The following is a 26060-nucleotide window of genomic DNA, read 5'->3' as shown; positions in this document are numbered from 1 at the left end:
ACATAAGAACAGAGAATATAAAAATACCAGGATCAAGGCAGAAAAACATTTTACTTGATTCAGGCAATGGACAGAGGACTATTTTTATACATATAAAAAAGCCATAATTTGGACTATTCTCTTCATTTTTTGGTAAATACAAAACAGGGAAAAGATTAACTACCCAGATTATGAGAGAATTAAATTGGTCAGTCCGCAGAAGTGAAGCAACAGCAAATAATAAATGAGACCTTTGCTTCAACATTCCAACCTAGACCTATCAAGTTACATGCACATAAAGAAACAATCTTATATTGAAAAAAAGATACAATTTCATGATTCAAAGGTTATGAAACTAGAGGGACCAAGTTTCACATAACTCTGATCGCATACCAAGTTTTAACACTCTAAATAGTTTTTCTGTCGTTAACAGATACCTTCAGAAGGAGCCTACATCTGATCATTCCTCTGTTTTATACACAACCAATTCTGTTAGAAAAACATTTACCTCAAATTCAGATTACTCATGTCCAGCTTACATGGTTCTACTTCATTGCTTTTCCTAGGAACGTTCCCAGGCATACAATAATATTAAGACTCCGTACAGGTCGTTCTGGACTCCTCGTGCCTTGCAATGTCTTCAGAAGACTTACAAAAGACTCAAGGAAAACAGCAAAGTAGGGATTTACAGGTGTGTTAAAAGAGGCTAAGAAATCCCCCAAACCAGCAGCTGGACAAGTCCCATGCAGTTGCTGCACACAGATATATAAATGTGTGTCTGTGTACAGACTCACATGCATGAAGCGTGTACAGCCACTGTTCCAGCTTCTTAGTCAAAACCCTTTAGAAAGGTTATGTGGTATAACCTTTAAGGTTCCCCATATGTTTGATAGGATGGATTAAGTTACTTCTCCCATACGTATGGTTAGAGTTCACTTGAGAAAAGGTAATTCTAATATACTAGCAACTGCAAGAAAATATGACCGAAGAGTGCTACTCAATATTTAAAGTTCTAGCAATAATATCTAGCATATCCCTACAAAGAAAAGGATGGAAGATTTTATTTTTTTTTTAAAGCATCAGAAATGCTCAGAGCCCACTATTCCTACAAGAATGCTGGTTCATTTCAAAGACTTCCAAATTCACAAGGCCAGTACTAGTGCATTTCCAAGATTCTAGTTTTAAGATTTTTTGACATAAAGGTAGAGCATGTTCAACCCAGCCCACCCAGTTACCATGCTGCTTATCTAAAAAATATTTCTGAGCACTCCGGGACGTTAAAAAAAAAAAAAAAATAAAAAAAAAATCAAGTACATCAGCCATCACCAACAAAAATACACCCTCCAAATACACCTGTGAATGCTGAAGCTCCTGCTTAGGCTACTTTAATTTGTTCCTACAGGAAGAATTCAAGTGCCACAAGCACATTTAGAGTAGAGACGGAATGAGGAGGGTTTTCCTTCAGAAAAGATTGCTGAAGCCTGCTACAGGAGATTATAAAAATCAAAGGATTATTCAGGAAGGAAAGATAGAGGAAGGACATGAAAAGAAGTAACCCATTACAGTTTAAACAGTTTTTTGTTGGCGTTCAATGGCTTGTTTTACAAAACAGCCAGACATTTATCTAAAAAACACATACACAACAGAACTGAAATCTCTGCAAAGCAATAATTCAAAACTTAACGCTCCAAACACTTATGATGGTAAATATTCTATGTATGGCTTCAAAACTTTATCTACCAAATAAGATATCCAGTTCTATATACAATGGTTCTCTCAATAAAGAAGTTACAAAAATAATATTTTGTTAGTATTTTCCCCTAGGATTTGCAGTTTTGAAAGTGCCAATGTTAATTCTGACATATCTTCACCAGACAGTATTTTAGTTCAAATTGATTTAACATACATAAAAATCTGACAAAATTAACCTGTTCTCCAAAAGTAGTTTCCATAGTCAATGGTGTGACTACATTATCAAGAACTCATTCGTACCCTTCTTACGTGACGTAAGTAAGCATCTGAAATTATTATGTCTGCTTTACACAAAAAAGGCCACCAAAAAAAACAGTGAGACACTTCCAGCAGCAAGACACCTTGTCCAAATATCAATCTACAGATTAAACAATTTCCACTTTTTCTTCTTTAAGCCTCTCTCCCTACACATGTACTGCTTCTCTTCTCCAGCACATCCAGCTGTATCGGGTCTGAAGATAGCAACTCTCTTACCCTGATTTTTCCGTGTGTTTGTGCAGCTTAAGATGAGAACTGGACTGCATCAAGAGTGAGGACAAACAGAAGAAATTAACTTCTTAAAGCCTCCAACAATTGTGGCTCTTAAAACAATGGTAGAGGAATTCAGAAGCAGCTCCAGCATCAAGTACTTTTATTGCTTTTGAAGTCTGACTAAATTTGCAGTTGGTTACACTGTTGGTTGACTCACCAAAACAGCAATGTTATGTTGCATGCCTTTAGCCAAACCTGAAATTAAATTGCCTTAAACAATATATTCTCTCAAGTAGTTCTAAAATTAAGCTACTATGAGAGGAAAAAAACCCTTAGACTAAACAGATGCAATTTGGCTCTGAAAAGTGATTACATAAAAATGTCACATTATTCATAAAATCTAGAAGACTACACTACAGACTTGGGGAAGGCCAACAGATGTTTAAAACAGACAGCACAGGATGACTCATCTACTAGCAATTAAATCAAACACTATTTCCAAAAGAAGGTAGAACTGCACAATAATCAGGGAGAAAACTATGGAAAAATACCTCAACAAAAAGTTCTAAGCAAAACAAAAATAAGCAGACAAATGCAAATCCTAGATATCTTAAAAACAAGAGAGAACAGGTGAACTGGAATGTCTGATTTTACAACAGGAACCTCACAAAAATCAGTAAACAGAGAGCCAGGAATGAATGAAACGTCTGATCAAAAGAGGGTAACAGAGGGGGTTGTACAGATAAAGGACCTGTGTGACATATTATAGGAAGCTCAGAGTCAAATTCATAGAATTCCAAAGAATGATAGTGAATGTATGATAATCTGTCCCAATTCATTAGAGCATTAGGGGCTATATTGCCAATATAAATGGGACAGTATAGAGACTTCCAAAGTAGAAATCAGTAATTATGAGAGATTGCAGTTACTTTGCAGGTTGGATAAATGTCAAGAAGGGAAGTAATGCAGCAATTAATTCTTTAGCTATGATAAGTAATTACTTCTTGGAGCAACTGGCCAAAGGATTCACAACAGAAAGAAGCACCTCTTGATTTAGTCCATAGTACCTATTTTAGAGAGGTAGCCGCTGAAGAATATTGTACCACAGAAGCATCAATGCATTCAAATTCAACATTCTTGTAAACAAACAAACAACCTACAGCAAGGAAAAAAAATCCACTGCTATGATTTCAGCAAGGGGAGCTACGTAACAATGAAGATGCTATCAAGATAAAAAGTAGCATCTAAAAAGCCAGAACGCAATTATCATGAAAGATATTAAAAAAGAACACTACATCACTGGAGACTTTTTTAAAAAAAAATCCTGGAACAGTTCTATAAAGCAAAAAAGGCTTTTTGAAGTAAAAAGCAAACTTCAGAATCAGAAAACATGTCCAAAAGGAGAAACAGCAAATACTCCATAAATATAGCTAAGATTATTGCCATCTACATAGAATTTTGAGAAGCATCTTGCTGGAGAAATCAGTACTTTTTTCAAACACATCAAAAACAGAGGAAACCTGCCAGAAAGCTGATAAGGACAATAGATTATTTTCTTTTTGCTGTGGTCTGATCTTCCTAGTGTTGTTCTTTTGCATCTTAAGCTATCCCTGCATCTTTGTTTACTACAGAGAACACTGGGAAAGTTCACACACAGGAGTTTTTCTCTGTGGAGAGAGCGAGCTTGAGGATTCAGATATTAAAAAGTCAGACACCATACGGTATGTAAACTACTGTTGAAGTCAATTTTGGTTTAAACATTCTAGAAGGAAGAGACTACAGATAATTCTTTTTACTGTAATTTTTCACTATCTGCTTGGTATAGATTTATCAGGCACATTAGCAATTCAAGTATCATACAGAAAAGTCATAACAGAGGTTGCAGAGGGGTATCATGCTTCCCTGATCAAAATTCTTTGAACGAATAGGCAAGTAGATAAGGAATGATCTGCCTGAGAGAACATATCCGAGTCTCCTAACAACTTTTGAGAAGGCCTTCACAAGGGTTCTTTAAAAAAAAGAAAAAGAAAAGAAAAAAAAAAAAAAAATCAACCAAAACCCCCTCCCAAGCAACCTACGAACAAACACAAACCCCTGAGCTGTTCTGGGATAAATCACAGCCCTGGGTAATAAGAGATGTTTCCCCATCTACTTACTCTCACTGTTACTTGTACAAAAATATAAACATTAACTTTCGATGATTTCTGTCCATGCTATCAAGAATGCTCCTGCAATCCTGCACGAAAAGAAAAAGACTTGCTATTATGCCTACTATATTCACCAGGTGAGTCAAAGTAACTGCATGCTGGAGTCCAAGAACTCGATGTCTTAGTTCTTGTCTTTCTCCCCAAGATAGGTTTTGCTATCATCTGCCTCATCTGACTATTATTACAAGGAGACTACAACAAAACATTCAACTCTTTCCCCAGCATCTTTGCAAGTTTCCCTTGGAAGATATATGAAGATACAAATGCCATGAATGATTCACTAAAGGAGTAATAGCTACCCACATGCCTCAGTACAAACATTTCCGATGGCTAAAAAGGCTTTTACCAATGTGTCAACTGTTCAGCAGTGAGATTGCTACAAATCTCACAGACTCAAAGAAGCAACACTCACTCTGCATGTAGCATGCAGGTACGTGCCACATGCCTAGTAATTACCCCATAATTCTTGAATGAAATTATTCTACCACTAATGCCATAAGACCAGCTTGTGAAAATCAGCACTATGTAAAATACTGTTAAAAATAAGACAAATAAAAACTGGGACCTCATTTACTTCTAAACATTATTTTCCTGTCACAATACTTGAAGAGGAAGTGAAAGCAAAGGATGCAATTTGACAATAATCTCAGTAAAACAGACATTTGCAATCTTTTAGAAATTGACTTACTGCTTCTTTGAGAAATTTAGTGCCAAGTATCACTGCAATAAAGAAAGCCTGTGCAAAGAGAGCAAGCTGTCAGCTGTGCTTGCAACCATGTTCTGGATGGCACATAACCAAGGGCAGCTAAAGACATGGATTAAGGGACAAAAATATACAGAAAAGCCTCCTCATGGTAACGCTTCCTGGTTTTGTTCATTTTAGCATTTTCTCTCCTTACTACTTTGGTGCTTTCCACAGTTTAGCAGCCTTTGGATTTTCAATGGCCACGTGTTGTTACTTCTATCAGTGAGTCCCCACTTTTGTCTGTTGCGAACCTGCAGGTACTTTCATACAGCCCTCCCAATTGTAGGGTTCAAGCCAGCTTTGTTTAGGAGGAATTAAGCGATTACTTGGTATCTTTTAAATGGCTGAAGCAAGTATTTTGAGATATATTTCAGGCTTACACTAATGAGGTAAGAATGAACTCTTCTGTCACTGTGCCAACAGCCTCCAAGCCTACCTTTACCTAGAACACTAAGCATAATCCCCCCCAGTGATCTATAGTTAACAAGCCAGCGATACAGAAAATAGAAAATGCAGTTTGTCATTCAGATCATAAAACAGCTTGGTATCCAGAGCATTACCTTGCCTGTGCTTTGTAAGATTGTAGTTCTTGTCCTCCATACTCTCTCCCTGCTGACAATATCTCTGGTTACATCCACTTCAGCATCAACAAAACTTCTCTGTTTAAGAGCAGTTATGTCATCATCCAGATCAGTTTTGATAGTGGATCTTTTCTTTGCCATGATTTTTGCCTTGATAGCAGCAATTTTTTCCACTGACATGGCTTCAGACAAGGACCTAAATGAGGAAAAAATAACAGATGAGACTCAGAAGAATTGTTCATGCAATTATTCAAAGAATTTGTGAATGAGTAACTTCATCCTGCTTAAAGATTATGGCTACGCTATAAATCATAAAATAGTCATCTTACATATAGTTGAAGATTACATGAGAGTGGCGTTGCTGCTTCAGGCATGAGAATCAAAATTCTGACAAAGGACTCTATCCCAGTATTAGCACAGAAAACATCAAAAAATCCCAACTATAACAAGCAGAATTAAAGACTGCAAATGTAAAGCATCAGGACTAACACTTGCATTTACAACATCATCTGAATTTCAGGTCCCCATTATCTTTAGTGGATTACAATTTTGTGTGCAGTCGATCAATCCCTGGCTGCTCTGAGGCTTTCAACGCATTAATCTAAATTTCAGCTGAGGTGCTGTTACGTGGATGTGGCCACTTGGAAGATATGTTACCTTTTCAGAGCCTGTATGCCAAACAACCAACAGACAGTAGTAACTTTGTCCACATTCACCTGTCTTTGAGGTACCTCAGTTCAATCCAAGAGTGCAACATCTTTGCCTGTTTGCTTTTAATCGTAAACACAGTATTTTGTTGCCAAACAGTGAGCCCTACTGCTTTGCAGTTGAGCTGAAGGAAAAAAAAAAAGGACTGAATTGTGCAATCCTAACCGCACGTACCCAATTCAATCGTACATTAATTTTTTTTTTTGAGATTATATTGAAAAAATAATACAACAAGTACTGGTTGTGAAGTATTCTCCTTTTACAATTAAGCTACTGGAAAGGGAACTTTTCTGTACTGCTGTTAAACAAAGTAACAACAGTGACAAGTACAGAGTTCAAACTCACTGCCTGTAAACATTATTTGCACTTCCTTTAAAAGGGCATTTTTTACATTCAGCATTTTAAAAAAACTGTAAATACAGAATACAAATTAATTACAAATAGTACTCAGTAATCCTCACTGCAGCATTGTCTCACAACTCCAAAACAAAGTTGTGATATGCTCAAGCTAGCATCCAAATTATTAGTTTATACAAAACGTGTGTACTTTTGCTCCTTAGACTTTCTGATTTTAAGTCAGGTATGACAATCAGATTTTCTTTTCTCTCTATAGTTTTCTTTTAAGTATACCTATACGAGAGACAGAGGAAGAAGCATGCAAAATATGTATTTTTCATGTGATTAGGTGTAATTATGGATTCTATAAATGCCTCAACTCTGCTATATTAATTGTTGCAAGGCTAACTGTTAAATTTAATCCCAGTAAAGGACAGACAAGCATTCACAGTATTGTTTAGGCTCAAGAGAAATTTCTCAAGAACATTGTTGGTCTATCAAGTAAAACTACTTATCTGCAAAACCCAGTGCAAAGCAGTACATTAATTCATGTTCATACACCTTAACTGTAGGAAGCATGACTCCCATTTTACATTACGGGAGCTGATACACTGAAGAAATTAAGCAGTGACCTTTTAAGACTTCTGAACTCAGGTATTCAAAAATGAACTACTAGAGTCTGGTATCCTACTAAGGCCAAGTTCCTCAGTATCAATGAGATCTTGCAAGAACTTAATTTCCTTTCTGCTTGGCTTTGGGAAGATATGGTGCAAGACTCAAAACCAACTGTGATTCTTTGCAAAATTCGGGATTGATACAATGGAAGAGGAAAGGTGATGGACAAGTTCTTAAGCACGTGAATACTGATTACTACTTATGGCAATGACAGTGGTAGCCTTTGGTAGCCTTCAGAGGCAAGAAGTTAACCTCTGCAGAGACTCAAACAGAGTTTGTGTTACCCTTTGATCTCTTCTCACAATGTTTTCCTCCTTTTGCATGCAAGACATCCCTCAATACAGGACATTTTTATTTGAAATAGCGAGATAATCAGCTTCCCCTTACAGTTCTGCTCAGTGCATTCAACTGCCTAAACACCATAGCAGAAGGAAGCAGAAATGCCAGACTTGCTGGGAACAAGGGACAACTGTCCGACCACTTCTGAAGACAAACCAAACAAATCGCATGCCATGCCATCTGAACTTCCACTCAGAAAGTCTGACCAACAGGAGTCTGACCAGACATGAAGTTCTGCCTCCTCAGGCATTACTAATGTTAACATCTAAGGGAGGAGGACTCCCACTGAGAGCTGTTGGACAGAAGTAAAACCGGCTGCCTTGAATAGCACAAGTATTATTATCAGTCCTTTAATTAAGCATTATCCATAAGAAAAATTATTCCTACCTGATCTGCTCCGTTTGCACAATACCTTCTTTATGTCCTTCCAACCGAGCCGCCAACCGCTCCTTGTCAAGGCGCACACACTCTTCATCCTAGCAGTAACAGTAACATTTAATTCTAATGTTTAATTTTTTGTGCATTCTCTTTAAAAAAACAAATACAAACAGAATTAAAGCTATTCAGAAAATTTTATTTGTACATTTGCAAGGATAATCTTTATTTCCAACTATTTGATCTGTGCACTAGCCTTAACTGTACAGCTATTGGAAATTTCCTCTCAAGAACCACAAAGTATAATTGGAATTATGAGGGAATAGTAGTTTCCTTTTCATTAAGAGCCTTGCTCAGTTAAGAAAAATAGAAAAATCAGTCAGAGAACTTGAAGCTGGCAAACAATGCACACATTCAGGTAGGACAACAGATATACACACATACATATTTAAGGTAAATTTATCAGACGCTCAAGTTTTCCCAGATATTTACTCAGTGACATTTTTGAAGAAAATAACTGCTCAGAACTATTAAATTTTGATGCAGAACTTTTATAAATGGCATTCCTAGTTAATATAGAAAATAAGTCAAGAGTAAGGAAGCCTTTAGTGACTCCAGCCAGGTTTGAGACGTGTAATTTGAGAAAGCAGTAGAGAGATGTAATCTTATGCCACCTTTTCAGCTTCTTAATGCTGGAACCACTTGTGTTCAATATGTCTTACTTTCCCACAAAACTTAAATCAGCATCAAGGCTGTCCTGTTGCTAAAAGGCTGTTTCAAAAGGCTGAAGCACAGCATAACCAGCCATGCCCACGTATCAGGAGAGACCTGGACTCTCTACACTGAGATGATCTCCAAATAATGTAAAACAGACTTTACAGACTCTGAGCTGCCAGAGCAACAAGGAAACAAACAAAGATGGCCATAAGCTCATTAGGCTCATATGCAGAATTCTTCATTCTCCAAATTATGGGAAAACATACCGGCATCACAACCACATAGGATAATGTAAAACAAAAATCTATAGATCACCAATAGGTCATCTCATGTGCCATTAAGAATGCATAAAGTTTTTATGATTCTTATGCAGGTATAGCTAAGCACAAACAATGTTCAAATCCAATTCTCACATAAGAGAATTTAAATATTAACTCTTCTTCTAGGAAGAAATCTAATCAAAAGTCTCAGTACTCTGAAAATGCATACACAGCCAGATTTATAACAACTGGAGGAGACAACTGGATGGACATATTTAAAGGAAAAAAAAAAAAATCAAGAAAAACATTAAATCAGTTTTTAAAAACAGGCAGAGTTAAGTAATACAATGTGCGTAATAACTAGACACATTGCTTCTATTCCAAAGGCAGTCATGAAAATACACTGTTAAATTAATTACCTACGACACAGCTTCAGAAAATAGTAATCACAGGGACAGTTTCATATACTGCTATAAGGAGACTAACATAGCAGGTAAAACAGATAAGTGTCCATTGATAGAGATCAGACTGGCATTTAAGTCAGAATGCCAACTCACGGATTGCAACAAACCGTAATCAGTCATTAAACAGCACTTTTATTCCAATACCATAGTTCTTAGCAGACAGGCCATAATGCCACAGGTACTTACAGACATGTGGTCAAGCTTTCCCCTTTCATACTACAACATACATCTAGCAACTAAAATTCCAAGTTTAAATCAGAGGCTTAAATTCTAAGTCCTTCCAGTACATGTTCTCACTAACAGAAGTACTGTGTACACCCAGAGGACGGGTAACCCGACCAAATTGCTACAGAACCAGATAAATACTGTAATTTACCACCCCCCTCAATTTGTATTGATGGCATTACTGTCATTACCTCTATTCTTGGTTTCTTTGCTTCTGCTAATATTTCATCTGCTGCTCTTTTAACTACAAGAAAAAGAGGACATTAAAAATGCAAGATTGTAGTAGACTTTCATAAAATAAATCTCAAAGTTATTTTTTAGGTAAACTGTACCTTGAGTGGACCGTTGAAGACCGATTTCAAGTGGAGCACTTCTGTCTATACTTGATGAGGTTGCTGTAATCAAACACAACATTTCATTTAAGTACAAAAGATTTGCAAACATATTTAAATATAAAAGGAAGGAGGACAACATCAATTGTAACAACAGAAATTCTAACTAGATATTAGGTAGCAAAGGTGGTCAAACACTGGAACAGGAGACACTCAGAACCTGACTGAATATGAAGTTAGATCAGGTTACTCAGGGTCATTTGGCCTTTCTTTGAAAAGGGGACTGAACCAGATGACCTCCTGTTGTCCCTTCCGACACAAATTAGTTAGCGATTCTATGACCTGTATATACCATATAAGAGAAAACAGAGTCCCAAAGATAATTACTTTATAACTTGGAATCAATATCTACTAGTTTGTCTAGTTTGGGGGATAAAGACAACCTGCTGGTCCCTTTAAAATATATATAAAAAAAATAGTTTACTGCTCATTACAGGAATAATCTCATATTGCCGTATACTTAAAATTCTAAGACCACCTACAGAACAGAGCAATTTATGAAAGTAAGCCGTATTTATCTTTCTCTCAGAGATACCTCTTTTCTCTGACTATTGTTAACAAGAGTTTTAAGATGATGGAATACTAAGCAAATCTGGCAGACTGACAAAGCAGTGATTTGATATATTTTACTATACTGAAGATTTTATCCCACAGTCTTACTGCATTAAGATCAATGCACTACCAAAAGTTTCCCACAGTCTAGAAAAGGAAAAAAAAAAAAATAGAAACGCTAAGTATTCTACACATAACTATAAACTAAAGGACGTTAGTAACAATAAAAAAGTAGCTCACTTCTAAGTGAGTACGGAGGAATGCAGCTACTATCTAAGCAGCATAAAAACAGTTAATTTCAGAACAAAATTGAAAAATAAAAGAAATCCGGACTTCATTTGAGAAGTTTGAACATATTCAGTTAAGCTGCAAACTGGCCACCGTTAACCATGCTTCCCCTCCTACCCCTTGCTTGTGCCATAAATTATGAAGCCGTAAAGTACACGCTGTGTCTAAGTTAAAAGAAAGCATCACTCACATGTTTCCCCATTTAGGTATGCAAGCAAGTCTTTCCTATCAGGTCTTCTTACCACAGGAATGTTTTCAGTCTGAAAAGACAGCAGACTTTACATTAAACTGTTATTCCCTCAGAAAGTCTCTTGCTGAAAATTTTTCACTTCCTGAAAACTACTCATTACACCAAGATAGGAACACGTGTCCTGCCTCCCAAGAAAGGATAACTATCAAGCTTAAAAATACAATTACTTCCTAAAAGATGTTCAGCTCCACAAAATGGAACATATTGTCTGCAATAAAACTGCAAGACAGGACAGCCTTTTTCCTCCTTCACTTCAAACGTGCAAGTAAGATTAAGAACTAGCTTTTAACACACACTTCTCTGTCAGGAGTGAATGATAGCACGCAAAAATGGAGTATTCCAATTTTGTTGTTCCAAGTACGTAAAACACCCAGCACTGCTGTATCAGGTAACCATGTGGCAGTGAGGAAGATGAGGCGTGGGCTCAGAGAAAGCAGTCAAATGGAAATCAAAAGGATTTTCTCTTTCAGAGTTCCCCTATCTTTATTTGTAGAACTCATCAAATAATTTCTTAAATTAGATTGCATACTTCTGAGTCCACTCCAAAGCTATTCTGCTGTACTTTTCTCCGTTTTGTAGAGCTTTGCAATCTCAGGCACTAAAGGATCATCTAAATTGGGATGACACAACAGACAACACTTGGACAAAAGTATTTTTGAAATGGTGCCAGAGACAACTGTGGCCACAGAATATCAAGAGAAATGCTGCCATTACTGTTAATATTTGGATGACAGACTCCTGTTGTAAATGCAGCCTGGTGGTTTGAACAGATAATCTTAGGAAGTGAACTGTCAAGAAAAATATTCCACCTTGATAGGGACTGTCATTTGATCCCTGTGTAGAGGTGTTCCTTTTTAAACACACACACAGCCCTTTTCCCCCAGCCAAATTCATACACTTAAATGCTACTATCATTCCTTGAAAATAACTAAGCACATATTACTTATCACAAACAAGACAAAATAAGATTTTATATAGTCTACTTACTGCAGCACGGCGGACATAAACAGGATGCGAAAGGTGCACATTATTGAGCAGGAACAAGATAGAATCCAAAGTGTAGTATTCTCTGGGTTGGCCTTCTTTCCCTGTCCTGTAAAATCATGAAACAAAGATTTAACATTTAACCTCCTCATTTCGGTCTCACGGACACTTTTAGCAAAGTTTGCTTTCCTTTCCAGATGACAGTTCAAAAAGCAAGCAGTAATATTATTATCAGGCTATTGCCAAACTCGTGAACTATCAATCATGTGAGCAAATACGAGTGAGGAATGCGTGTTCTCAGAGCCGCTTTACTGAACAAATTATAAAAACTATCCAAAACCATCCAAAATAAGAGCTGGATGGGTTGCAAAATATACAAGAAGCAAGACTTGGGAAACCCTAAGAACACATTCTCCTGCATCTCAAACGTATTTATTCTGTCTGCCTTATTTGGGGCAGCCAGATGAACATATCTGAACTGCAAATGAAAAAAAAAAAAAAAAAAAGTATCATATGCTCTTCAGGTGTAACAGGACAGAGTTTTCACCACTCGAGAAGGCACAGTGAAAAACCTCACAATACACAAATTCTGTAAAGTCTACAGAGCAAAAGGTTCAAAACAGTGCCAAAAGGTCAAAGTAAGGAGAGACTAAAAACTAAGTGCACACAAAGCTAGCAATACCAAAACGGACTTCAAAAATCACAGTCAACTTCCATACTGAAGTCAGACTACTTCACAGCAACACAACAGCATTAAGTTCAAGCTCAGCATCAAACCAGCTTGTTTGAAAGAGGTGCCTTTTAAGTCTAAAAACGAATCCATTCTGTGTAACAATCTGAAAAAACCTAATCCCTCAAAACAAGGCCAAACCGAAAAACACAGTTTCACTCAGCTCCACGTGCATCAAACGTAATTCCCTCCTCACACACACATTCACCCCTCTATGCCGTTACTAGAAGATTTTTGCAAGGGAAGCAACCCCTGTCCCACTTTCAAAACAAAACCTGCTCCCTAAATACTTCAACTGCTCTGAGAAATGGACCTTTCCATCAGTTTCACAGCCCTCAGCGGGGTGAGACCAGGGATTCCACCACCCTGCCCCAGGACCTGCCAGATCTACTAAATGCAACAGAATTGTTAAGTGTGTTCTCTCCATACTCTGGATATAACGCCACTACTGCTTTTCTTGCAATTACTTTTCTGAAATCATCTAGATTGAGAGTGTCCAATCACCTGTTCAGAGCTCATTACTAGCAGTAAGGCTGAAAACATTACCTTCATAATGATGCCTGAGAGAACCAATACATGAATAACATGCAGAGAAAAGCGATTCAAAATACCAGGAGAGCAGTAGAATACAGGATCTTTCCAATACAGTTTCTTCCTTCACACGGACTTGGCTCTGAAGGGAAGTCTATGTTACATAATACAGTTGTCACTTCGTTTCAAAACGAACATTTTAGATTATCTCACTTTAGAATAATTCATTATGTCTTTGAATTGTGCCATATCCACTGAACAGTATACAAAAAGTGCAGCTGGTCATCTGTTCAAGTTTTTAGCAACGTTTAGCAGTAACTGACATAATTTAGAAAACAAGGACTGAAAGGGTATCTATTAATTTGAAAATACAGTGTTACAAAGCCACAAGCATTGCCAAAGCTCAGCGAGGCACAGCTGGTACCTCATCCCTTAGACCACCCACACAAGAAATCCCCACGCTCATTACGGTTCTAAGAGGATGTTTTATTAGGAGGAAAAGATACTGCACATTAAAGGGAAAGCATCAGGTGGACAAGCAGTTGTACGCAAGGCAAAAATCTAAGTCTAAACTGATATTTCAGCATCAGTTTGTGTTCTTTTCAGATTTTCCAGACAGAAAGAACCTGCTCAATAAACAGAGAACTAAAACCAATCTGATCTGAAGGTAGCTTACCTCATTCAATTTACAAACATCCAAAGTAGCAAAAGAAATTAATTCTCTTATTTCCCATATTTAGTAATGGTATCGATTACTTAAGAAAAAAACTAAAATCTTAAGATTCAGACCTCAAGAAGTCCAGTACTTTTATTTTTGCTTTAATGTTTTTTAAGAGTTGCATCTCTTAAAAAATTAAAACTCCAGCTTAAAAAAAAAAAAAAAAGGAGGAAATGTTTACATAACACGAGAGAAAGTTTCACCTGCTTGTTTTTAATACCAGAAATTTATTTCCTGCTCATCCATTCACCCTCAGTGGGCGCCAGGATTTTATTCATTTTTAACTGCTTTATTTGCTCTTTCATATTTCAAAGCATGATTTTTTACAGAGGTACTAAAGGCCTGTGTCTCATTCACAAAAGAAAGCAGGAATCTTTAAAAATACAAGACTAGGCATGCAGAGCATCACAAAATTACAATACTGATGACCAGCTGGTCACTGTTTAAAAACTTCTCAGCTGTGCATACAAGCCCCTCTGCCGGACAAACAAAGTTTCTCTGTTAGATTGATTCCTTCATTTGGTTTTGAAACAGATTCTATAATGACTCTTCAGGAGCAACAGATCAGCCACTAGACCAAACCACACGAAACACCTACTCTTAGACCTTCTTCATGTGCCAGCAGGGGTGTTCATATAATTACTATCTGGAAACTAACCTGGACTAAAATGAATTTCTGCCTTTCCCCTCCTTCCTCCGGGTTACTTTTAACCTGGCTCAGTTCCTCAGACCAATTCACTGGCTGATGCTTGTTCTAGCACAGAGGGAAGGCAGCGCAGGGCAGCACTTCTGCCAGCTTAGATGCTTAAGCAGCCACAGTGTTAAATGCCTAGCGGGACTATTTCTAATTCTAGCAGGGACAGAATGCCACCACTGCTGTTTGGACTTGCATTACTCTCTCTCCAGACTGGCAGTAGAGATGCAGTTTCAGCAACCGCGCTGTGGACACCTAAAAGAGAAATCAAGATTTGCTTCATGAAAGACTAAGCCACTATCAACTGCTCACTGCAAGCATAGGCTGGATCCTGTTGAGTGACCTGAACACAAAAGGCTTTGAATCTTAAAGTTTTTGAAAACGTTCCGCATAAGTCCCTGCATGAGTCTGGCAATTACATAAATTAGCAGCTCCTAGACTGTGGTGTCAAAGCTATTGAGCGTGGCTTGCAGAACTGGTCTCACTCTTACTGTGTCTTCAATTTAAAGATTAGTCATATATAGTTCCACGGTGATTCCCAAGAAACATTGTGAATTGACAGCAGTCTGATCCCACTAGAAGTTCAGAAGCCACTGGTCTGAATCAAGATTTACTAACTTAATTCAAACAAAAAAAAAAACAAACTCTAGAAGACATCTATCACAAGAAGCGAGAACACAAAGAGCTATTACGAGGTTACCACTTCTGTTCTGAGCATCCTCAGCTCACCCACAGTTCTTTCTTCACCATGAAGATAAAGCTGCCTTAATGTACCCAATACAGTTTTTCTCTCCAGCTGCTGTCTTTTTGTCTTTTGTTAACAATTTCTGGGCCCAATTCAAGTTCTCCTAAGCAGTAGTAAAGTTAGGCTGGCATATCAATTTCTCTGTTCTCCACAGAAGAGCAATGAAACTTGTCAAATAAACCATTACTTGTTACTACTTGGGAAAAGCAACTTGTAGCAAGGAAACCACCACAATTGCCTATACAGCTGTTCAGCAAAAATAGAACTAAGACTTTTGAAGAATTTTAAAACTTAGCTGCTTATGCAAATATTTTTCTTCCTCTTCAGCCTAGCTACTGGTATCCCCCACTCAGCCAGGAAGTGCAAATAATTCCTAAACAAGTTTCTGGAAACCTGAAATAGATAATGAAATAGCACATTTCTAGTTCTGAATAGAGTGCAAAGTAAAATCAGTTTGAAAAAAAATATCTCTACAAGTTAACATAAACAAATAGGTTTTTGTCTTTTCTCTCTCAAACAATAAGTCAGGATATTGGATCAATACTAATATTCAGATCATAATTATGAAAAAAACAACAAAAAAATATCCCTGATCATAGACTGAACTACAACGGGGGTTTTTTTGAGAAATCTGCAGGTTCTTCTATTTTTCCATTGAGCTTCACAGGACAAGGTACTCTCTTTGATCAGCACCTGAAACGCTCACTATCTGATATTTAACAATAACCTTTTTTTCTCTGGGGTTTAAAAGAGATTAATTGAAATTAAACGCAAGCAGCTGCTAAATTCGGAGGAAAGGAGAACGAAGAACTCCCTTGCATTGTAAGGAATACATACCGTACTAGAAAACTCAAGAGGTAGAAAACCTCATTTTCTAGAGGTTTTGGGAAAACAGGCATTTTACCTAACAGAGCCACTCAAGCAACAGAAAAGTTGCCTCTTTTTGTTTGTTAGGATAAGAACAACTAGGAAACAGCCTGTGTCAGGTCCAGCCCGGGCAGAGCGAGGCCTCAGCTCGGAGCAGGCTGCGGGAGCAGCACAGCGCCCGCAGAGTCCGAGGGGGCTGACGGGCAGGTGACCGCAGAGGCAGCGCCGCTTTGCACCTCCCCGACTTGCCCAAAGCTCCAGCAAAAGAGAAGTAGCCCGCATAAAACTACGACGGTCAAAGCGTAACGCCCGTTTTTTCAGGCAAAGCCCGAGGAAAAAAAAAAACCAAACAAACAAACCAACAAAAAACAAACAAACAAAAAAAAAACCAAAACAACTTGGAGAAGCTGCCATCTCATCGCATGAGCCTGCAAGACCCGGCCCCATTGCGACCCTCCAGACCCCCCCCCCCCCTCAGCGCGGAGAGGCCGAGAGAAGGCCTGGCCCCGGCCCCGCTGCTCTTCCAGCCCAGGGCCGAGGCACCGGCCGGCCGGCCTGGGAACCTTCCCGAAAGCACCGGCGAGACCTCCCTACCCCACCGGGCTGCCGGTAACACCAGGGGAGGTAGACGCGGGCCCGCCCCGCCGCGAAGGCTGCCGGCCGCACGCCGCCCAGCGGCCCGCTCGGCCGTCCCCCCTCCTCAATCCCCCCTCCTCCGGCGGGACACCGCTCCCGGCGCGGCAGACGGCACCTCGCCGCGCCCAGGCGGGGAGGAGCCGGCGCGGCCCCGGTGCGCTCCCCAGGGGCCCTGCCGGGAGGCGGCAGCCAGGCCGCCCGCCCCCGCCCGCCTCGCTCCCGACAGCGCAGCGGGGGGCGAAGAAGGGCGGCGGGACACCACCACCCCCCGCTCCCCGGGCGCTCCCCCACAACTTCGGGGCAACTTCTCCCTCCGCCCACCCCCCCCCTCTCCCCGCCCGCCCCTTCCCCGGGCGAGCGGCCGCCCGCCGCAGCCCCGCCGCTCACCCCCAGATGACATAGTTGGTCTTGACGTTCTTGGGCCAGGAGAACTCGCCGAAGATCACCTCGTCGCCCTTCACCACGATCTCCTTCTTCTGCGTGTTGTACTGCCGCAGCACGCTCAGCACGTCCGCCATCTTCGCTCCGGAGCCGCCGGCCGCCGCTTCGCTCCTCTCCGGCCCGGCCCCTCCGCCAGCCGCGCAAGGACCCCGCCGGCAGGCCCCGGGCTGCCCGCCGCGAACGCCTCAGCAGCAGCAGCAGCAGCGCCGCCGCTACCGTTCACGCCGCCGCCAGGGGGCCACGCCGAACCCGTTGCCACGGAGCCACGCGGCCCCGCCCCCAGGGTTGGGGCCACGCCCCCGGCCAGGCGGGGAAGCGGCCGCCGCCCTCCCCGCGGCTCGGCCCGTCGCTTCGGGCCCACGGTCGTCCCCAGCGTGGCCTGCGATGCCACCGAGGCACAGAGGGCAGCACGCCTCTTTCACGTGACAAACAATTAAAAAAGTTCAGGCAGCAGCCTGTTAATTGCCCCCGCGCCCCGGCCCGGCCCGGCCGCAGACAGTCGGTGGTGCCCGGGGCAGCGCGGCCACAGAAAAGCATCAAGAAAAAGAGAATAAAAGCTCACAAAAGCTGCGCGCTCATCTCACACGGCAGGTTAGAAAGAATGTCCTCTAGAACCTAGATGGGGGGGAAGATGAGACAGAAAATCTCTGCTTTGTCAATCACAACAATGCAATTTAATTCTGACACCAATAAGACCGCAGCAAAAAAAAGTAACTAGAAAAATATTTATTGCCTCTGCATCTGAAGAAGAAGAAAACAACAACAACAAAAAATGGTAACAACGCTGAGCATACACTATTTTTTACCCTGCAGGGTTCAGGATTTCGTGGAGCTCCTATGACGCTCAGCGGAGCAGCCGAAGGGCTGCGGCTGTCAGAGGTGTTGGTGCTGTCAGGTGTGTTTGTGCTCTCTCAGCGCTCCAGGTGAATATCTTTTCTTCCTGTGAGTAGCAGGAGACTGACCAAACAGACTAAAAGTCAACAGCTTATGTAATTTCTTGTTCTAAGATGTTAGGGATATCACTGTTAGTGTCAGAACTACACAGCATGCTGATTATTGCATGGGCATTTATAACATTTCACATACGGTATCGAAATAGTCTAATACACAAATATACTACAAGACCTAGTAACATGATGAATTATACCAGTTACTTCCAATATTTATTTTTCAACTGGTACAGAGTAACATTTATGTACTTAGGAGACAAAACCGTAATGAATAAACACAATATAATTTCTCAGACAGGATTTGGAATGAATACCGGAGCTACGGCTCATGAAAAATTGGAATGGAACTTGAAATGCTTCCAGTGGGCCAAGTTCCGTTTCTACGTCTCATCCCAAGCCCCCCCTGCATCACCTAAACCAGCGTTACCTCTTAAGAAACACATCCCATACATCCGCTAGACTACCAACAACTCTTTCTTCAGCGAGATACAAAATCATTATGTTGCCATGACACAAAAAAGCCATTCATTTTAGTTACGCTGCAGTCTGTTGCTCAGTAAGCAGTGAATGATGCAGTATATAATCAGCTGCAACACATGGCTGCAAAGAAATTTATTTTCACGTTTCAAGAAAACATTGTAGTTCTGGTATACTTTTTCACTTAAAGGTGCCCTCATTAGAAGTTTTAAATGGGAGTTTACAGTTTGCTTTGGGGATCAGAATGAGATTATTAATCATTATTTTTATCGCTAAAGCAGGATTCGATGAGAGATGTCAGAGAAGCTATTTTCATGTGGCATTAGATACCCAAGAGTTTATCACTTTTTTCACAGGAGCTTAGGCTGGAAAATCATTACCTGAAACAAGAAAGCACATTACCATTTAGTAAAATGAAAGTTTATCATGTAGGTAAAATGGTTCAATTGCATTTTATCACTAATTTATCAGTGCCGTAGTCTAACACATTATTCCGATGTTTTATATGAAACCAAAATTAAGATGCAAAACAAGGTTTGACAATTTTAGATCATAGGCAAGTTCATTAACATTAAGAACATCAAGAAAGATTGTTCAAGGCTTGTAATACAGGAGGAGCAAGACATACCATGTCTATATATAAATATGAATGTTGTGTATTCAAAGTGAGTAAAACCAACGCAGTACCCATCAGTTGATTTCTTTGCACTATTTTTTAAAACATAGGGCTGACTACTGAACAGTGATCCAGAGCACAACTCTGCAAAACTTATCCTCTCAACAGAGAGGGGCAGAGAAGTTTCTGCGGTACTGGACTTCTTGTCTAGATCTCAGTGGGGAGACTCAGAGGATATTCCATAGGTATGCCCTGCCAAGGACATGCGTATTTTACCAGGGATCGGGGCTCCAGAGCAAGTTATGTGGGGGTGAAGTGAGAGAATATTGCTGAACAGCTCTTACTAGACAGTCTGAGGAAAGAAAAAAAAAAGAACCACCACCACCCCCACATAAAGTAAAACCTCCAAATTCGTTAATTCTTTAGGAAGAAGGAAAATTAATTTTCCAGGAGTCACTAAAAACATTCCACGTATTAGAGCATTAGTCAAACACACCGTAAGCATAACTTCCCAGACACCAGGCTGACTCCTTTAATCCTTCAACACATTACCTGTTGCCTGGGAACGCTCCTCTTCCATGGGCAAGTTTCTCACTATTCGAATAAAGTGCAAGGCGGGTAACAAACATAAAGAAAACCAGGCAACGGAAATGCTGACGGAAAAGACTTAAAATTAACTTTTTCGTTTGACAGAGCAGAGGCACCGCCAAAACCCGACCTAGCACCTGGGAGTCAGCCCCAACAGGCAGGAGACCACACGGATCCCACACCACCCCCCCGAAGTCGCTCCGGGGCCTGCAGGACACCCACCCCACCTCTATCCCCTCTCCTAACCGCCATCCCGCCGACAGGACCGCTTCGAGGCGTCTTTACTACCCCTACGTCGCAATTCCAGAACGGTTTTTCCTCAGAAAAAAAACGGTCTGACAGCACCTCCTGTACTCATAACCGGTAACACCGCCCCGCCGCGGCTGCCGGGCGCTCCCGCCCCCCTCAGGGCCTGCCCCCCGCAGGCTGGGCGCCGCTCTCCCCCCCACGCTGAGCCTCCGACACCGCCGCTAGCAGGTCCCTCACCTCAGGGACTCGCCAGCCCCGGGCGTGGCGGGGCGTGGCGGGGCCGCCGGGTACGCGACGCCTCAGGATACAGGCAGCGCAGCCGGCAGCCCCGCGCGCCGCTGGGAGGCGGGGCGGGGGCCTGAGAACTGTGTCGGACCGCCGTGAGGACTGCGCAGATACCCCGCCCCTTCCTGTTGGCGGCCATGGCCCTGCAGAGGGCGCTACGGCGGGCGGCGGCGGGGCTGGGACTGCGGCCGGGACCGGGACCGCGGAGAGGGTGCGTCCGTCCGTCCGTCGACGGGTGCGGGGTGGGAGCTCTCCGCCGGGGTCTTTGGGCCTGAGTCGAGCCCGAGGGGACGGGGCGGGGCCTTGCTTTCTGCCTTCGCGCCCTTTGAACGCGCGTTCTCGGAGGAGCGGCCCGGCAGGTGCCGGGGCTGGTGCGGGAAGGTGGGGGAGGCCCGGCTGGCAGCGGGAGGTGCGGGCCTCGGAGCGGCACGCCTGCGGGACCCGCTCCTGTGATGAAAACGAGCGCCGTCCCTTCTGTGAGAGTCGGGTTGTGGCGCTGGATACAGCCCGGTGTCAGATTTGACACGTATCTGTGTTAGCATCGGGAGGAAAAAAACCCACAAAACCAAACAGTATTTGTCATGTAAAGGCAGCCGTTCTGGTTATTTATAAGTCCGCAATATCCACCTCTTTATTTTCATCTTCCTGCAGGCATGTAAGAACTAGTATGACTGTAGGTAGTGCAGCTGAAGTAAACTTCCACACAATGGAGAAATGACATTAAATATTTAAACAATACGGTACAAAGCCAACCTTTAATTTGTGAACTATAAAATGTCATTTGTTTGAAAGCTCGAATATCTGACTTCAATTTCTCTTTAGTTTTAGAATGGGGAATAATCTGCCTGCTTCTGTAGGATTGTCTAATGATGCTGCTGTGAATCAAATACAGGTAACATTATTTACGCAATTGTTACTTAATTTCAACAGTTCTAAAAGCCATGGTTACTTAAAAGCTCTTCTCGTTTATACAAAGAAATTCTGTACATAGTTCTGCTTGTTGAACCTGATTCTTGTGTTTATTAACTAATACTGGCAGTATTGTTTATTCACAGACCTTCCTAGGCCACATCCATTTTACATTTTTTCAGACCTCTACTCAAATTCAGTACTGCTGTCAATATTGCGGATTAAACCTTGTAAAATGACTGATATCAAGTAAAGTAAACATTTAAAGAGGAAGTTGTTTTTTTAAAGTAAGTTTACTGATACTGAATGACAGCCTGAAATCACCTTGAATTTACAGTAAGGTAATAGGCGTATTTCTTTCTCCTACGCAGAACCCTTTTTGTCACTCTACTTGCCACCGGCACATCCTCTTTGCCTTAGGGACAGGGAAAGCTGCACTAAGTAATTCAAGGAGATGCAGCTTGTTTGGCAGACTGTAGGACATCTGTGACTGCAAAGCAAAAGAGGGTTCAGGGTTGGCACTGTTGCATGCCAATCATACCACATGTGCCACAACCATTCTGCTCAGTTTTGGAGTTAAACACAGGTCATACGCAGCTTCATAGGTGCCAGCAGTGCTGCTGGTAGAGATCATTAACGCCAATTCTTCTCCATTTCTCTGCTCCCACAAGAAGATCATAGCATTACTGAAAGTAAAGATGCTGCTACATTTTAACTGATTCCAGGTATTCTACTCAAAGAATAGAGCGTACCTTTTACGGAAAAGCTTAAGTGGAGTAGGATAAGTCACTTTATCTTCCATGTAGTTCTCGAAACTGAAGTTGCACCTCGCTGCCTACTGAGCTTCTGCGCAGATGCTTTTTGGGATCTGGCCAAGTGCAGCTGCACTTTTTGAGGTCCAGACTCTGACTGGTAGTCAGGTAGGAAGCAGTTTTTATTCCGATGTGTCCCTAAAGAAGGTGCTAGGCCACCATAGAGGTCTTCAGAGCAAAGGTGGGGTGGATATGTTTTGCACCCACCGTACAGGTGATGATACCTTCTTGACAGATGCTTTGATAGAAGTCACTGTTCTGCCTCTTGTTTTTAAAGAAAAGTAGTTCATTCCTCACCTTAAGATTCTTGTGCCTCTAGATTATAAGTAGGGAAAACTTAGCAGCTAAACTAGCTTTTCACTTTACCTTAAAAAATAGGGCATAAAGTACAGTGCAAAGTACAGATTCTTCAGAAGTAGCCAGCCATCGCTGCAGCATGGCTGGGAACTCCTCAGTTGTCCCTGTTAAAAATACCTCAGGAAGCCTTTTACAGAGCACAATTTTCCTGTATTTGTTACCGTAATAGCAGATTTTTAACTTCTGTATTTTTTTTTCGTGATGGTTCGATACTGTTAAAATACACTGACTTAAAACCAAAGCATGCTGACTTGAACATTCTGTTGAACATACAGGAGATTATTTCAGACAACTGCGTGGTGATTTTCTCTAAAACAACATGCTTCTACTGCAAAATGGCAAAAAAACTTTTTGAGGATATGAATGTAAATTACACAGCTGTAGAACTGGACATGAATACAAATGGAAGTCAGTTCCAAGACATTCTTGAACAGATGACTGGTGGCAGAACAGTAAGTATATTTTCTTCGGTGTAACAAGCAAAGTAAGAACTCAGACTACACAAGCTCCTAACGGGTTATGACCATACCAAGTTCTTCATTTTTTTGAGACAAGTCAACTTGGGATACAAGCTCCTAAATTGAAAGACAGGGTACTGCAGAAGGGTTCTGTACCATCTCTTCCTCTTGAGACCCTCTGGCTATCCCTCTGAGGTGATATTTTCCGTACTGCCACTAAGATAAGGGAAGCATCAAAGCCAGTTTTCATTTGTATAGGTATATTTAACGCATTGGTGTTTAACACTTAACCTTGTAATGTCTTAATTTTGTATACTCTCACTTGACTCAAATTATTTTAATTTATTACAATCTCCCATACAGCAACTTTATCCCACTTTTGAGGGGCGCGTTAACAAAGTTTCCCATCTCTGTAAATATTATGAAAACCTATGAGTTGTACAGTAATACTAAATATGTGTATGTAAGAACGTAACTATTGTGTATATAATAGAGTCCATGTGGGCTTGCTTAGATTTTTATCTTTTTTCCAAGAACTAACTAATGCAATTTTCATTTTCTGTGTAGGTCCCGAGAGTGTTTGTCAATGGGACTTTTGTTGGAGGTGCTACAGATACTCAAAGGCTTCATGAGGAAGGCAAACTGCTTCCATTAATTCATCAATGTCAAGTGAAAAGAAAATCCTGAACAGCCATCTAGCTTAATTTAGTCTTCTTTTGTATAATCAGAATTTCAGACAAGTTAGAAGTTCACGAAGATCTACTGCATCAGCTGGACTCAATAACTTCAAGTCATGGATTTCTGAATCACAGATAATTCTCTGACACAGATTTTATGGACTTGGCAAATTTCTTGGTGTCCTTCCCTCAGCTTTACCACAACCAAAGTGGTGATTAAAAAAACATCATGTACTTCTTGGGGTCTAAGTGTTAGACAGCGATGTCGTTTTATTGCTATTACATCCTGATACTATGCTTTGGAGAATTATAGACTGTACAAGAATAATCATGTAGTCTTTTTTCTGAAAATTAGTTTGCTTACTAGCTTTGTTCTGACAGTTACAATAAGTGGTCAGTGTAATTTAATGGTTCCTTTAATTCTCTGAACATCAAATTGTAATCATGAAGGAAGTATGAAGCAAAACAAGTTTGTAGTGCTATTGCTGTATGCATGTCTGCCTTGTACATTTCAGTGTCTGATCACCTAGCTACCAAGTTGTATGTCCAGTTGTTACAGAAAACAGAATAAAGATTCTTGCAGCTTTAGAGGGGTAGGTGATGGCTCTCATCTTTACTCTGGGCTATGAAGTATCAGTCATCATTTGGGAATATCCTTCTAGGGGAACGAGACAGTTCGCCGTCACTAAACTGCGCAGCTACAAACTACGTTATGATCAATCCAACAGTATTATGAAACTTAAGACCAAGTAAAATGGGTCTAATATGCATAGAGTTTATTTAGTACTTAAATTCTACAGTCAGAATGCAGTTTACTAGCGATTTTAACTTGCAGTTAAATGTCTAAAAGAAACGTCTAAAATCCAATAGTTTCAGTACAATGTACATCCAAAGCCAGACCAGGCAATGCCAAGACTTGGTTATTTCAAGAAAGTTCATATGCAAGTAGAAAATTATATCCCATTCTTCAATAAAAGGGGCCATTACACTCCTAAAGGTGCACAGTTTAGAATAAAAACATTAGTCAACGAATTTTTGCTCACTTCTTGTGAATAAGGTTCCTATCGTTTCCATTGCTTTCAGCACTGCATGCACCAAACTACTTTTTTCCCCCCTTAAGGGAAAAAAGCATCACGTTTCTCTTCAACTCCAGATAACTAGGACTGTAAGAGTACCATGTAAATTTGACAGCTTCATTTCTGTGATGCGGGTTTGGAAAGTTTAAACTGCATCATATGTAGAAAGTCTTTAGTATACAGTTGCCTGCACTGTGCATCTTTAACGTGTAATGAGCTAATTAAAACACACTGACCTCAGTTATATTTTTATTATTGCAGTTTACTGTATTTTGCAAGTTTCACCAGTGCCTTATTAAAATTTTGTTTAGAAGGACACACTTACCAAGGTAAATACACACAAATGTGCATGTCTCCCTGAATTTATACTTAATAAAGCAATTTATTTTGCACATAACAATGGTAACCAAGTATTCTTTTTTCTCTGTGTAGAATTCTTAGGCCAGTTATGTTTTCTCAGATTAACAATAATTTCCCACCTGAAAGCTGGTAAATCCATCATGTAAAAATAACAATAATAGTACGCAAAGGAATTTTTCAGACTTTTCATTTTGTTCCCTGTTTAAAAAAAAGTCCCCAAACAGTAGTCTAAAATAACCCTTTGAGTTCTAAGTGTCAGAAATCCCAGGGCATTGTCACTGAAGGCAATATTCTATTCCAGCTGTTGAGAAAACATGCTGTATGCCTGCAGATCCGAGTGTGTGCCCGTTTATTAAAGATATGTCTTAAGGCACTCAAAGGGTTAATTATGTTTCTTTTTAACCATATTAAGGCTCCCCATCCAAATAGTTTCTCAATAATTTTGTATCATTTCATAGAAAGTAGCAGCAAGACAGTGCCTTCATTATTGGATGGCACAAAGCCATGTTATGTTTAAGTTATTTAAACATGATATGGCAGTTAAAGTGTGGTTCTACTCTAGGAAGAACAAAAAAAAAAAAAAA

At 40.6% G+C, this 26060-nt stretch overlaps 2 protein-coding genes across 2 annotated transcripts in view; one reads left to right on the top strand and one right to left on the bottom strand.

The window, feature by feature from the left end:
* The window catches only part of CDC73 (cell division cycle 73), a gene marked incomplete at its 5' end in the record, with an annotated part of 110214 nt that extends 92475 nt beyond the window's left edge, over window positions 1–17739 (bottom strand). The window contains 7 exons of the mRNA XM_082484334.1: window positions 5715–5931; window positions 8181–8269; window positions 10026–10078; window positions 10167–10229; window positions 11257–11326; window positions 12304–12409; window positions 17609–17739. Coding sequence (XP_082340460.1) covers window positions 5715–5931; window positions 8181–8269; window positions 10026–10078; window positions 10167–10229; window positions 11257–11326; window positions 12304–12409; window positions 17609–17739 — 729 coding nt within the window. The remainder of the gene's footprint in view (window positions 1–5714; window positions 5932–8180; window positions 8270–10025; window positions 10079–10166; window positions 10230–11256; window positions 11327–12303; window positions 12410–17608) is intronic.
* A 3225-nt stretch (window positions 17740–20964) lies between these two features.
* Window positions 20965–24628, top strand: GLRX2 (glutaredoxin 2; the record flags this gene model as incomplete). The annotated part of the gene is made up of 4 exons (XM_082483932.1): window positions 20965–21038; window positions 21650–21719; window positions 23181–23357; window positions 23931–24628. 4 exons carry the CDS (start codon window positions 20965–20967, stop codon window positions 24048–24050), a joined length of 441 nt encoding a protein of 146 aa, XP_082340058.1. The 3' UTR covers window positions 24051–24628.
* Window positions 24629–26060: the final 1432 nt, after the last annotated feature.

The sequence above is a fragment of the Vanellus vanellus genome, assembly GCF_965231255.1.
Source record: "Vanellus vanellus genome assembly, chromosome: 5".
In the NCBI taxonomy this organism is placed as follows: Eukaryota; Metazoa; Chordata; class Aves; order Charadriiformes; family Charadriidae; genus Vanellus; species Vanellus vanellus.
The sequence above is the reverse complement of the archived record's forward strand: the minus strand, read 5'-3'. Positions and strand labels throughout refer to the sequence as shown.